At 37.8% G+C, this 14,259-nt stretch overlaps 1 protein-coding gene across 1 annotated transcript in view; it reads left to right on the top strand.

Moving 5' to 3' along the window:
• Positions 1–9,216, top strand: part of dzip1l (DAZ interacting zinc finger protein 1-like) — a 10,697-nt gene extending 1,481 nt beyond the window's left edge. Inside the window, exons 2-16 of the mRNA XM_016475566.1 lie at positions 738–1,304; positions 2,196–2,280; positions 2,438–2,562; positions 2,868–3,029; positions 3,200–3,328; positions 5,150–5,212; positions 5,335–5,481; positions 5,955–5,985; positions 6,088–6,150; positions 6,245–6,378; positions 6,792–6,981; positions 7,116–7,290; positions 7,451–7,653; positions 8,318–8,451; positions 8,804–9,216. Of these exons, the coding sequence (XP_016331052.1) occupies positions 792–1,304; positions 2,196–2,280; positions 2,438–2,562; positions 2,868–3,029; positions 3,200–3,328; positions 5,150–5,212; positions 5,335–5,481; positions 5,955–5,985; positions 6,088–6,150; positions 6,245–6,378; positions 6,792–6,981; positions 7,116–7,290; positions 7,451–7,653; positions 8,318–8,451; positions 8,804–8,950 (2,301 nt within the window). The 5' untranslated portion in view covers positions 738–791 and the 3' untranslated portion in view covers positions 8,951–9,216. The remainder of the gene's footprint in view (positions 1–737; positions 1,305–2,195; positions 2,281–2,437; positions 2,563–2,867; positions 3,030–3,199; positions 3,329–5,149; positions 5,213–5,334; positions 5,482–5,954; positions 5,986–6,087; positions 6,151–6,244; positions 6,379–6,791; positions 6,982–7,115; positions 7,291–7,450; positions 7,654–8,317; positions 8,452–8,803) is intronic.
• Positions 9,217–14,259: the final 5,043 nt, after the last annotated feature.

The raw sequence follows: 14,259 nt of genomic DNA, 5'->3' as shown, positions 1-14,259 counted from the left end.
GAGTTAGAGGGTCAAATAAAGATGGAACAGATGTGTTTTTAGTCTGTTTTATGGCAGATATACTTACTCTGACAATGCTAAGGTGTATTACAGTCATATCTACTGCACAGAACATAAGATAAGGAATGCAGCTTTTTTTCTGTAACACACATTTTATTGTTGACAATTTGGAAGGCTTTTTATTGAAACTACAGTCCTAACAGCAATAGTGCAAGAGTGGCTGCTGACAATGGCTTTTAGTTGTTGTCATAGAGATGGACTCTTTGACTTTCACAATATGTTGTCTGCCATCTAATCTACAGAAATATATTTCTTTCACTTATCAATTCCATTAAAATGTGAAAAAATAGAACATTTTCTTTCCCTTTTTTGAGTAATAATAATATATTAAATAAATCTTAACAAATAAAATTGTCTGCTTTTAGCTTTAAAAATGTATACATTTCTATACATTGTTGGTTGTTGTTGGTAAGTGTCTTATGCTCACCAAAACTGCATTTATTTAATAAAAATACAGTATAAACAGTAATATTGTGAAATATCTTTTTATAAATGAAAATACTTTTTTTCTAGTTTAATATGTTTTAAAATGTATTTTTTCCTGGATGGCAAAGCTGAATTTTCAGCAGTAATTACTCAATTATTCAGTTTTACATGATCCTACAGAAATCATTCAGATATGCTGCTTTGGTTGTCATAGCTAATCTAAATATATTGTGTTTTCTCTCCCCATTCAGCCTCTGTTTAGGAATCACCACATCCATTCACCTCTCTGTCTCAAACCTTTGACCATGTTGGGCCAGTTCTCCCCTGGTGATCCCTACAGTGCTCTGTCCACCACACCGCCCTGGGATCCAGCACACCTGCTTCAGCCCTTCCGCTTCCGCTCACGAACTGAGCCCATAGACTGGAGGCGTCTCTCCGCTCTTGACGTGGAACGTGTTGAGCGAGACATGGATGTCGATGTGCTTCAGAATTTCATTACGACTGTAACGTTCTGTGCCGTGGAGGGCGAGCGGTGTCCAAACTGTCGAGGACCTGCTGAACCTTCTTTGATCAAACTGCTTCGTATGTCTCAGCTGAGTACTGAGTACCTGCTGCACTGCCAGGACATGCTGAGCTCTCAGCTGTCAGGACTGGAGGAGCGTCTGCAGGCGGCACTCTCTCTAGTCCAGCGAGGAGAAGAACAACGAACTGAACTTGAAAAAAATTTGCAGGAAGCCAAACAGGAGAATCGACGGAGAAAGAAATTGATTGCCACTCAACAGCTCCTCCTGCAGACCAGTGCTAATAATTATCACAAGGTGGTTTTCTTACAAAAGTTGTACTCATAGAGAACTTTTGAAACTCTTTTACACTCACAGTCATACACTACTGTTCAAACGTCTGGGGTCTGTATGTTTTTTTAGTGTTTTTAAAGTCTCTTATGCTCACCAAGGCTGCATTTATTTGATCAAAACTACAGTAAAACAGTCATATTGTGAAAAGTATTACAGTTGAACTGTTTTCTACTTTTTAATGTATTTTAAAATGTATTCAGAATTTATTCCTTGTGATGGCAAAGCAAAAATTTCAACAGCCATTACTCCAGTCTTCAGTGTCACGTGATATTATCAATGTTGAAAACAATAATATTGGAAACTGACACATTGGACAGCATTGTCCAACAATTTGAAAGAGTTGTCACTTTTCATCAATTTGATGTGTCTGTGCTTAATAAAAGTATACATTTATTTAAAAAAAACAAAAAAACAACAACAACTAAAAACAAAAAATCAATCAATCTTACTGACCCCAAACCTTTGAATTGTAGCATTTGAGCCTGTAGTCTAATACATTTTTTTTTTTAGAGCGGGCTGCCAGTTTCTATCCTTCCCACAGAATCCTATCCCCTCCATCAATACCCGATTAGAAATAATAGCATGATATCTTGTTCTACTAAGCCAGTAGGCTAAGCTGGTATTTTCTAACCAAGGTTCACTGAAAAGATAGAGAAAGGTAAATGTGTAATATGAGTATTATTAATTAGGTAATATAATGTGATATGTTATACACAATTTAAGAAACATTAAGTTTAAATGATCAAGTATAAATATATTATAAAATCGGCACCGAATAAAGTACTGGTTGGTTGGTGACCTTTAATTATCATAAAACCATTTCTAATCTTTTGATGCCTTTTTTATTTGTGACAGTGCCAGTTCTGTGAAAAATCATTTGTCAACTACTCTTACTTACAAGCACATGTTCAACGACGACATCCTGAAGTCACAGATGCAGGTTGGGTGAAAAAAATTGTGCCCTTTGTTTATTTTTTAAGTTTTATAAAATATCAGATATAGGTGAGCTAGCAATTCACTTGATGCATATCCATGATGTGGTTGAAAAGAATTGTTTAGCACCTCGATACCACTGCTTGTGCATGTTTATGTCTCAGAGAAACAAAAGAAGAGGAAGGTAGAAGAGATGGAAGATAGGATAGAAGAGCTGAAGGAGAAACTGAAATTGACACAGATGCAGCTACAGGCGGAGAAAGAAACCGAAAGTTTGAGACATCAGCAGGTGAGTTTGTGTTTAAATCAATATCCAGCATCACACACAGCTCTGAACCTCTAAAAGGGATAGTTCACCCTAAAATGAAAAGTACCCCATGATTTACTCACCCTCAAGCCATCCTAGGTGTATATGACTTTCTTCTTTCTTGCTTATTTGAAAACTACATGGTATGTGTGTTGGAGCAGGGTTGGAACAAAACTCTGCAGGGCTCCGGCCCTCCAGGAACTGAGTTTGACAACCCTGCCTCAGACTCTGTATGAATACCAGTTTAAGTAAGAGAAAATATATCAATTAATGCTAATGTGTTCCAGGAACAAGAGGAGCAGCGAAGAAGAGAGCAGTCTGAGAAGGAAGCACTGGAGAGATGGAAAGAGGAGGAGAGAAGAAAATCTCAGCAGGAAATCGGAGAGCTGAGACAACTGTTTCTCCAGGAGTCTAAAGACATGGCAAGCAAGAGCTCATCCATAGAGGCTGTGAGTGAACATTGGTTTAAAATGAATACTTTAAACTGTCACCAGTAGATGGAGACAGATCTTCTGGTATGTGTGTCTGCCAGGCAGCCAATAGATGAGCTACTGGGGGTATGTTTTTTGTATGTTATTGTAATAATATTCTATGTTATTTGTCATTGTTCCATCTATAGAAACTGCTAGTGTTGCAGAACAAAGATGTGGGTGTAGTTAATAATGTCAGTTTACAAGAAGAGAGTGATCCTGAGAAAGAACTGAGAGAAAACAGAGAAAGAGAGCTGAAAGAGAGAATGGCCAGGAAGGTGAGAGTTCTTTGCTTGTTCACTGAGTCATGCATGAGTCATTAATACAATGCCCTTTTAAAATGAATGGTTATTATTTTTGGCAAAATAAAAAAGGATTATTCATCAATAAACACTGAGCAACTCAAGTTTTTTTTTTTATATGTATGCCCACTCTATTTTACCATGCAGACCTAAAGACTTGTGTCGTTCATAGCTCTAATTTGAGTCAAAATAAATGACTTATGAGACTATAAGTCTCAAGTCTCTGAGTCTCAAGTATACATTTTTTTGTGACTGAAATGCGATTAAGTTATATTTGATCACTCTCAAATGTAATTAAAATCTGCAATCATGGTCTAATTGGCTAGGTGCACAAGATGGCATCTGTGAGCTTCGGTGACGCGAGTGTGGGCATGCTTACTTTGGGTCTTTGCAACGTTCACATTTACTGTATGGAGAAACGTTCATACGTAACTTGGCTAGATATAATGAATGTTTTTCAAATTAAATAGTGGTAGTGGCATATCAAAGACTAGAAAAAACATCCTTGTTACATTATTGCATACCTCTGTGTGGTAATTCATCAAGATACAGCAGCACAGAGATTCCTTCATTCTTTCTTCTGTTGATTATACGGTTTAGTGTCCAAAGGGATCTCTTCATTCAAACACAAAACAAATAAGTGTGCAATATACATTTTCAGAGAGTTGATTTTGTTCTGACTGCTGGGGGACTTGAGCCGTTAATTTTCTTTCCACGTGGAACAGGTCTATCTATAAGATCATAATTTTTGCGACTGTAGAATGAGAATTCAACATGCATTATAGACTTTTGTTTTAATTTTTAGTAACTTTATTTGCTAATACAACCCTCTACAATGCGAGTAAATCACTCACATGCTATGTGACCAAATAATGTATATCGTTGGCCATTGGCTGATAAATAGATTTCACTCGCCAGTGTGTTTGAGTTAGAGGCTAACTGTAAATTTAACACAGAAATTTCACTTGCCTTCACTCATTTTGAAAACTGCTTGCTTGAGAGTTTCACTCTCCGTCTTGAAATTGCACTGTCTTATTGCATCGCAATGGACGTGCAGCATATTTGACGCACTGTAAACTCTAGTGTGAAGGCGCCTGACTCGCCATCGCTTAGCTGAGAGCACTCAGTGTTTCTCGCACACATGCAAAGAGAGAGAGCAGGACAGTCTTACCACGTAGAATTGATGCGCTACATGTAAATTACATTCTTTGTTGTATTTTCCTGTCAAAATAGTGGAGTTCATTTGGAATTATTCAGCCTTTAAGAACAAGCAGAAGCCACTTCCAAAACCAGTGTCTTTGCACACACTGGCTAGACCGGAAATTCAACAAGGCCACTATTTGCAACTAGCCAATTAACAGTCCAATAAAGTACATAATTTCAAACAACAAAATGTACAATTTTCAGCCAACAAAATAGATCATTCTGAAAGAGCTGAATTTCATGGTGTCAAAAATGTTATTTAATTGGTCCAAATCCTACTTTGCACAGCTGTGTATTAAACATGAAATATGTTCTGAATCTGATAATCTGTTAGGTTTCCATGTTGACACTGCTTGTCAAACTTAATTATAATTTTTGGTTCTAAATTTGGTTCTTGGCTGTTAAATTACTTTATAAAACATAATATATAAAATATATATAAATAAGCATAATATATATATATATATATATATAATGTGCATATATGAGACTTTTAAGTCCACAGATTGCTTGCATTTTTTTGCTGTTTACTCACTTTCTGCATGTTTATAATTTTCTCAATATATTATTCATGTCCATTTTTTTGTCATTTAGAAAAGTGAATGGAAGAAGAAATTTCAGGAAGCACAGAACAGACACCGACAGGAGAAAGTGGAGGCGAGATACAGATAATTTAATATTGCTACAGATACAGATATTGGCTCCACTGCACACCCATACTAGTCAACATGTTGGAATACTCTCATCAAGTCTGTGATTTGTATGTGTGTGTGTTACAGCTGAAGGATGAAAATGCCAGGCTTGTGAAGGCCTTGTCTGTGGAGAAGAACTCTGGCTCCAGTCTGCAGAAACTTCAGCAGCAGGTTGTCTCTCTCTCTTCTCAGCTGAGCCAGAAGGACAGACTCATCAAATCTCAGGAGGAGAAGGTTGGATATTTACTTCACAATTGCAAAGAATGGATGAAAGTCAGCTATAATACCATGCTCTTGTCAGAAAATGTTACCTTAATAGTGAAGTGCCACTAGTAGAGGCACCAAAAAGAATTGCAAAAATAATGTTTATAGATTGCAGAGGTTTCCCCAAACAGTCCTACTAGCCCTTCGCCTCACATCCCATCTACTTTGTTCGGATAACCAAGTCAGTTACATGCTAAGACGTTTATTGCAAGCCATCCTGTGAAAAGAAGCACCAGTGTTTACACTCTTTAGAGAAGTCAACCTATTGTCTCTACTTATTAAGCTGTGATATTATTTTTAAAGTGTTTTAAAAATGGCACACTTCACCTTTAACTCGTATATAAACTCATAATTAGATTAACGTGATTGTAGTCACTGTAAAATTATCTGCTGATGTCTTGATTCTTGAACACTAATCATCTTTCTAATTGATGCTTTATCAGATTAAAAAGCTGTCAGTCATGTCAGTCTCAGGTAATGAATTATAGCTGTCATTTGTGGACTTACTCATTGCTTGATTACATAAATAGTGTTGCTTTAATGTGGTTTGACCCATTTTTGTCTCTTATTTGGTAGCTCCAGTGGTTTTGCAAAAAGCCCAAGATTCTCCTGAGGAATCAGAGGAAGAAGATGAAGAGAGTATGTGGTTCAGCAGTTTATAACCACAGTACATACATGCATCAGTCATGCCATGATATACATTATTAAAACAAAATTGTGCATGCACCTCCAGGCATGGAGGATTCAGATGAACCCCAGTGGAAGGTTCTAAAGTCACACAAAGGAAAGTCAGAGCTGATGAAAGAGTCTAGACCTATTCTAGAAGAATCACTGGAGAAAAAACTGGAGAATATGGGACTGCGGAAGGTATACCTTGACACAAACAGCCATCAATATTAACATTTAAGGAAGTAAAAGTCAAAATTAAACAGTGAGCTTTTTTTTAGGAAACGTAGCATGATTTAAGTTAAACTGTAGGAATAACAGTCTGATCACTGACATACAAACCATCTACTAAACTAAGTAACACACCTATTGTGATTCAACAATTCTGTGTTTTTCTGTCAATATGGGGTGCTGTGTGTACATTAATGAGGAAAAAAACTGAAGGGGGTCTGAATACTTTCCGTACCCACTGTATATATATATTTATATTTATATTTATAAGACCATTGTTGCATGAGAATGCAGCAAATTTTTTTTTTTAATTCCATGACTAGTAAAAAATATTTATGGTTTTTTGCTCAGCGCCAGTGGTTGAAGGGATGATGTTTTGGCAGGGTACCAAGGGTATCTCTAAGCAAACTTTTAAGAGTCTGAGTGCTCTGTTGACTGGTCAGCGGCTGCAGAGATACAGACAGCAGCCAGACCTTCAGATCCAAAGAGACAACCTGGCACGTGAGGTCATCAGGCGAGTGAAAAGCCTACAGAAGGGCCAGGGGAAATTAACACCCAGCACTTTAAAACAGAGTAAGCAAATGTGTTATTTTTCATGCCACCACACTACCCATACTCATACATCTAACTAATCTGCTTTCAAGTCATTTCCATTTGGTTGCCTCTCTTCTGAACCGAGATCAGTCATTCTTATATATTTGTTTCAGGGGGAAAGAAAAATTCAACCCCAGTGAAGGAAAAAAGTCTCCGATCCAGGGAGGGCTCAAAGTCGTCCACTTGGAGGGCCAAAAGCCAGCAGCCACAAGCACTTGTTCCAACACCCACCCCACGCTCCAATGCACCTCAGAATCAGACTCCAAAAACACAGCAAAAAAAGAACGGGTATACTTTCTTTTAAAATAGGTTAATGTTCAGACTATTCAGAGACATATGAAAATTAAAACATGAAAGAGAAAGTTGAGAGGTCAAGCTGCTTTTAACTGTACTTAATATTACCTCAGGCTTATCAGTATGTGTTTAATGAGTATATTTTTCTCGTCAGCACACCACCTTTCAGTTCAGATGAGGATGAGTCAGTTGAGGACAGTGCCTATATCACCAGCTCACGGGGCAAGCCTTCCCTCTCCGTGCGCCTTGTCCAATCAGGATCACTTCTGAATCCAACAGCTGAGCCTGATTGGACAGACAGTGAACTGTCAGAGGCTTCTGACACACCCAAACTCCACAAAAGTCTCAATTCACATGGTGAGCAAATGCCAAAGTCCTATATGTTTATTTATTTTAATTCCTCCATTTGGAACTAGTCTGAATACTGAATATATTTCATATATATAAATGATATATCTGTTCACAGCTTTCTGTCATCTATGTCATTTAGCCAAAATAGAGTGCTGCAGTGAGGACATATTTTTGGAGGCGAACCCAGAAGTTAGCATCACCCTGGTTCCCTATACATAAAACCCAATGAATTATTTTGATTATTGCCGAAAATAAGCTTTGTGACCAACAAAAGTTTATGATTCTTACAAGATTTGTTCATCGTGATAATCTTCACAAATGAACACAACTTTTATGAATTTTGAACCCTAAATACAATCGTCAGAAGTAAAAGGCTAAACCTAGACAATAAACAAACTATGCCCGCTTGACTTCAACAACTCTTTTGACAACTCTTTCAGTCTTTATTTAAAAAAAAAAAAAACTATTCTAGAATGCTAAATTGTTTCTGGGTTTGGGCCTACAAAAGTACATCATCCCTGCAGCACAGAATAAAAAACAGAATAGACAGATCTTTTTGAAATGCCAGCTATAGAACTTCCAACTTCCTGTGGGATGTAGACATTTTAATTTTAAAAATAGTTTAGTCTTACACTATTAGTCAGTTAACATGAATGTTTTTTGATTGCAGGTTCTGTTGTCCAAACACTGACAAGAAGTTTGGAAAGACAGCTAAGCACACCAGTCAAAAAGCCTGTGGGCGGGACTAGAGTTCTGCCACCATCCAGCTCCTCCCCTCGCCCTGTCATTGTAAAACAGCGAGCGGTAAAAAAAAAACACATTCTCAAGTTTAGTCTTACACTATTAGTCAGTTAACATGAATGTTTTTTGATTGCAGGTTCTGTTGTCCAAACACTGACAAGAAGTTTGGAAAGACAGCTAAGCACACCAGTCAAAAAGCCTGTGGGCGGGACTAGAGTTCTGCCACCATCCAGCTCCTCCCCTCGCCCTGTCATTGTAAAACAGCGAGCGGTAAAAAAAAACACATTCTCACATATCTCATATATTCTCAAGTAATTCCCTTTGCTGTTAAAATCTTGCAGCAGAAATATCATTTGTTTTTGAACATTGTCTTTAGTATTGGACTGAAAAGCTTTGTATTATACCTGTCTTCTAGCTGTCTGATGAGGAGAGTGATTTGGAGCTGTCCTCCATAGAAGAGCTCACGGCCAACCGTGCAAGAGTACACAAAAGTTCAGAGGTCGGCAGGACCTCAGGGACCAGTGCATGGAGCTCTGCGGCCAGTAGACCAGGAGCGTGGTGAATTGTGATGTGACTGTGTCAAATAAATGCATGTATTCACTCCAAACCCAAATTCTCAAGGAATCCTAAAGAATTTACAAGTGCAATTACAAAAGAATCATTATTAAAGGGCTTTTGTACGCTTTAAGAAATAAGTAAACCCAAAAATTGTAGCCAAAAGAAACAGCCATTACTTGTTTGTGTGATGTAGTATAAGCAGTACTAATTTATAATGAGCTGTGAGTTTTTGCTCTGTTTTTTTTTTTAAAGTAATCAGTGGTTTTAAAAAAAAAAGTAAGTTTGGGATATTTAGAATATAATTGATATTTGAAATAATTCTGATTCTGATATTGAAGACTATAAATCAGTCATAAACATATGAGAGAAATTTGGGGCAATAAATATACAGTAGTTAAATGTGCTAGAAATGTGAACGGAATTGTGACTTTACACTCTTACAGATTTTTAGTTACAGATTTGTACTTTGTACTTTTATTTTCTGTGCCTGAACATGGGCAGAGCTTTATCATCTTTTTTCACATTAAACAGTTGTAAATTTAAACTACAATTTATTTTCATGAGTGCAGAATCAGTCCATGCTCATTTCAGCTGATAATAATGCCATCAAGCATTGTTACCAGCTGAAACAATATCAGTGCCATTATCATCATAGCTTTGGCGTGTACTTCCCTATTCTCATAGAAGCTGAACGATTATTAAACTGTATAGTTAGTAGTAACCTTTACAGATTTAATTTTTTAAAGCAAGGCATGATTATGATTATAAGTATGCTTAAAGCTGTGGTAGAAGTAATTAAAAAATATTCGAACAGTAGCTAATGAGAAAATATTTTAAAATAATGTTTGCCATACTGTAAATAAAAGATTACTGGAGTAAAAAAATTTTTTTTAAAATTTTTTTGAACAGCAGAACAAGTGTAAAGGTATTTAAAAAAAAAAAAAAAAAAAAAGCGACCATGCAGGCTACCCACATTAGCCTTGCTGCATGTTCTTATCTCTCGGTCAACAGAGTTGGGTTTCTTGCCATTCTTATCAGCACACATTCATCTCAGAATGAGATTAAATGTTGAATCACACCCCTCTCCGTTTCTCCCCCGGCAACGCACAACCTGCCTTCCTACCACTCTTTCAGCAGCGGCCTGGCGATTGTTTCTCCTATTTTACACCGTGACCTAGAGTGGCTTGCATCCTCATAAAGAGTCATAAAGGTTCCTGGCCTTTAAATTCTGTCTGTGTCTCTGAGCTCTGATAGCCTGAGCAGCTGCAATCATTGTGGGCCCTCCATTAGCGAAGTCTCCGAGAATAGAACCTGAGCCGTGCAGTGTTGGCCAAGATGAAAGACTCTCCAGGGAAAATGGTGACAAATAGGGTGCCATTTACAACCTTTTACCCATGGTTATCTGGCTTACTTCCTCTGTAACCCTTCCTCACTAACCACTAGATTGATGCCTAATTGCTATTACAGCTTAGCTGTCACTAGAGGGCGCAGTGTGTACAGAATAAGCCGCTTGTTTCGCAGCAGGAAACAAATTTGCAGAGCACTTGATAAGAGTGTTTCTTTTCATTCTCTTTTCATTCTCCGAAGCCCCAAGCGGAAACAGTTTGTTTGTACTTCTCAACAGGCCTTGAGAATTTCGCACTGAATGTGGGCCAGTCAAGAAGAGGACAATTAGGATTTTTACCCACATTTCACACTTGAAATAAGTGTTGAAACAGTCAATCCATAGTTCCTCACAATCGTCTATGTCCTCGTTCTTTATCTTCTGTCCATCCCAAAGCTCCATAATGCCAGCGCTGCCGCTTTCAGCTGACAAACAGAGGATTCCAAATCCTCCAAGATGAACGCCCGGGGGCCCCTGGCTTCAATGTGAAGCATCCACTAATACGCAACACCAAGCAGACGATACAACATCCAGTATGGCTCTCATGGAAAGACCGGGAAACGGCGAATTAAAGTGACATTGAAATAGTTTTTTTGTTCTAAGACAGAGGAAACACAGATGCTAGAAACTGACGTGGTCCCATCGGTGCTGGATAAGGCAGGCTTGAGTTCTCCGAAAAGGCTTCGGGATGCTGTATGAAAATAAAGACCTTTTCTCTATTACCGATTGCCGGACTTAATGTGTTGACCCCCGGGGTCAGAGCCTCGCGGATAGTGAGGTCACAGGGTGAATTTATTTAAGATGCGTGGCTTTTCATTCTTACCAGGAAACATAAACTCACTCTAGAGATCAGCAACACCATGCTACATTGTATGGTCAAAATAACTTGCAAGCAAAGTCATGAGTACGGTCTGAAGCTGCTTTCCATCACGCAGGAATGAAGAATGACTTGAGAAGTGAGTTGAGGGTGGAGATTCCTCCAGGAAGGCCAAGGTCACGTGCAATTGAAGGATGGGCACAAACTTTGCAGATTCCAGAGCAATTAACCAATCAGGTCTGGCAATATGGTGTGACAAAGTGAGCACATCATGGGCCACTGCGACTCACATCCGTTATGCATTGAGACTGGCCAGATCTAAATTAGAGAGCCAATTAACTCTGCTAATAGCCCTCTCCAATTTAATCTGGGAGACAATGGGGGATTGAAGACGATGCCTTATTAAAGACGGGAGCTCACACAATATGCTCTTTCTGCTACGATTCGGAGGGCCTCCACTCACTGCCTTGTTTTTACTTCAATTAGCCCACCGCCTCCCATGATTAAGTGCCTATAATTATTTTTCAATTAAGGCTTTGATCTGCAGTGTACTGTATACAGCTTCTTGGCACGACAGAAAGAATGAGGATGAGACAGTGAATTTGTTCCCTTTCTGTTTGGCGTTGATGGGGGTGCGGGAGAGATTATGTTTGCAGCGAGGACCCTCTGGGACGGACACTTCCTCTGCGCAAAAGCTGATGAAAGTGCAGCTCGGATTTAGTATGGGCTTTAAAATTGGAGTTTCCTGAAATTTCCAGGTTCGAGTTTGTTCGGGAATATGAATCATGCTAATAAGAGGATGTAGCTCGGTGGTCGTATAGCGCACATGCCTTGCAAATTGCAGGTCCTGGTTCAGTCCCTGGCATCTCCATGACAATACTCACGACTTCCTGTAAATTGGACTATCCCGATTAGCAACTAATCCTGAATACACAGCACTTGCAAACTGCAGCAGTGAAGGTGATGTAACTGACTGGAAAGGTTGATGCTTTGAACTGTAAATCGCTTTGGATAAAATGTGTTCAATGTTAAATGACAAGTGACCAATAAATGTGTGCAGATTTTTAGCCAAGGAAAAATAGTCTCTGAAAATGTAAAGATACAAAAAGCTTAAGGAAAATATTTTTTATATGGTTTATATGTTAATTGCATAAATGGATATGTTACACATAGTGCAACGATCATGAAACAGTCAATCTCAACAAGAGACTCACATGTTGACACATAACATGTCCATGGACATTTTTTTTCAACAATAAATCACCATCAATATTTTTGATTTTTTAATAAGTACTGCATCTTGTATATTAATGTATAAGGGAAAGTGATTTTTTCAAGTTTTCCATATTTTTAATCAGGATCTGCCTTAGTTGATTTTAAATGGCCGTCTGGTGTAAAAAAATAAATAAATAAAAAGTACAAATGCCATTTAGTCCCCCAAAAAATTAAGCAAGTATCATAATTAAGCAAGTGTATAATTTACAGTAATGTTATAAAAGCACCAAGCACAAAAGTGTAAAATAATTAGTTAAATATTTAGATTATTATTTTACATGAGTTCAAGTCGACTGCTACATTAAAGGAACAAAAATAGCTAAAAATGAAAGCTCTTATGGTTATTTAGTGTATGTTATGATACATTTTATATTACAAGTTGGTTTCTAATGCCTGATGAGATCTATAAGCAATTATATATTGTTTTCAAATACGCTCCTTCTTTCCTCGTCACACACACAAAAAAAGATATTATAACTCTCATACCACAATGAAATGCAAACATGTACTGAACTTAATACAAAGCAATAATATTTAAATAATAATAACTTCCTCACACTTCTGTGATTTAATCTTAGCTCTTTATCAAGTTGTTTTTGTTACTGCCTGCCTCAACGGTTTTCCAATGAATGCTCTTCAAGGTTCTACAAATTGCTGTGTGTTTCACTAGCGGTTATGTGTGCGAGATTTACAGGGTGCCACTGAAAGGGGACCTTAACTTTGTGGGGCCACACAAGACAAAAAAGTTAAGTGTGTGTCCTCTACACCTCAACACTGAATCAGCCTTCCTCTGCTGCATTACCTGTGCTGGAAGTGATCAAAGAGAAGAGGCTATGCCAAGCTGGATGACAGGCCGGGCTAATTATCAGTATAGCTGCAGGGATTAGAAGCGATCAGTGAGGAGGGACGGCATTCATGGGGCGGTGTGGTAGTGACAGCTTCCTTTGTGTGAGAAGCTTTAACTACTAGGCCTCACCACACCCTCCAGGCCCATTCTGACATCATGGTGCAGAGTCATGAAGACGAGCAGAAGGGAAATACTGGCCAATGACAGGGGACGGTTTCAAAATCTGTGAGTGAGTGAACAGCCATATATTAAAATTAGAGAGACAGAGAAGTGGTGACACAAAGGGTGGGGTTTAGCAGTAGTTATATGGTTACAGATATGGGAGTTAAGACCTCAGGTAACAGTGAAGAAAAGAAAAGGACAGATTAAAAAAAAGAAACATTCAAAGCCTCTGGTTTTAACACAAAGCCAGAAACAGGGTGCGTCAGCATTCCAATACCTGCCTTCATTCAGAAAATAATTACTGCCGCCTGCAGAGGAGAACAGGTTTCTGGTTCACACTGTGGTTGATATTTGTAAGGCCCAACAACCCGAATCCTCTTGTCAGTGTGCTATTAAGAACTTTGTGTCTTTAAAGAACTGAATCTTTCCTCAAGGCATGACAAAGAAACCATGAGCGGGTGTTTCAGCTAGAGATTTAGTAAAATCCAAACAATTAGACAAAGGCCATCTTTTAGGAACTATGTAATATTTTAATAAAAAGGTATACAAAATGCTGATTTTCTATCAAGTTCTATCAAGAGAAGCTATTATATATAATGATAGAATAATAATAATAATAATTATTATTATTATAATCATAATAATAAAGCTTCTGGTAAATAGAATACTATTATGTATATATATTGTAATAGTATAATTACAATATATATACATTTTATATGACAGTAAAATATATAATGTTACAAAAGGTTTCTATTTAAAATAAATGCTGTTCTTTTGAACTTTCTATTCAGCAAAGAATCCTGAAAAAGTTTGGGCACCAAAATC

Source organism: Sinocyclocheilus anshuiensis, unplaced genomic scaffold (genome assembly GCF_001515605.1).
Source record: "Sinocyclocheilus anshuiensis isolate Anshui unplaced genomic scaffold, SAMN03320099.WGS_v1.1 scaffold736, whole genome shotgun sequence".
In the NCBI taxonomy this organism is placed as follows: Eukaryota; Metazoa; Chordata; class Actinopteri; order Cypriniformes; family Cyprinidae; genus Sinocyclocheilus; species Sinocyclocheilus anshuiensis.
Note: the sequence above shows the minus strand (reverse complement) of the source record. Positions and strands in the feature narration are given on the sequence as shown.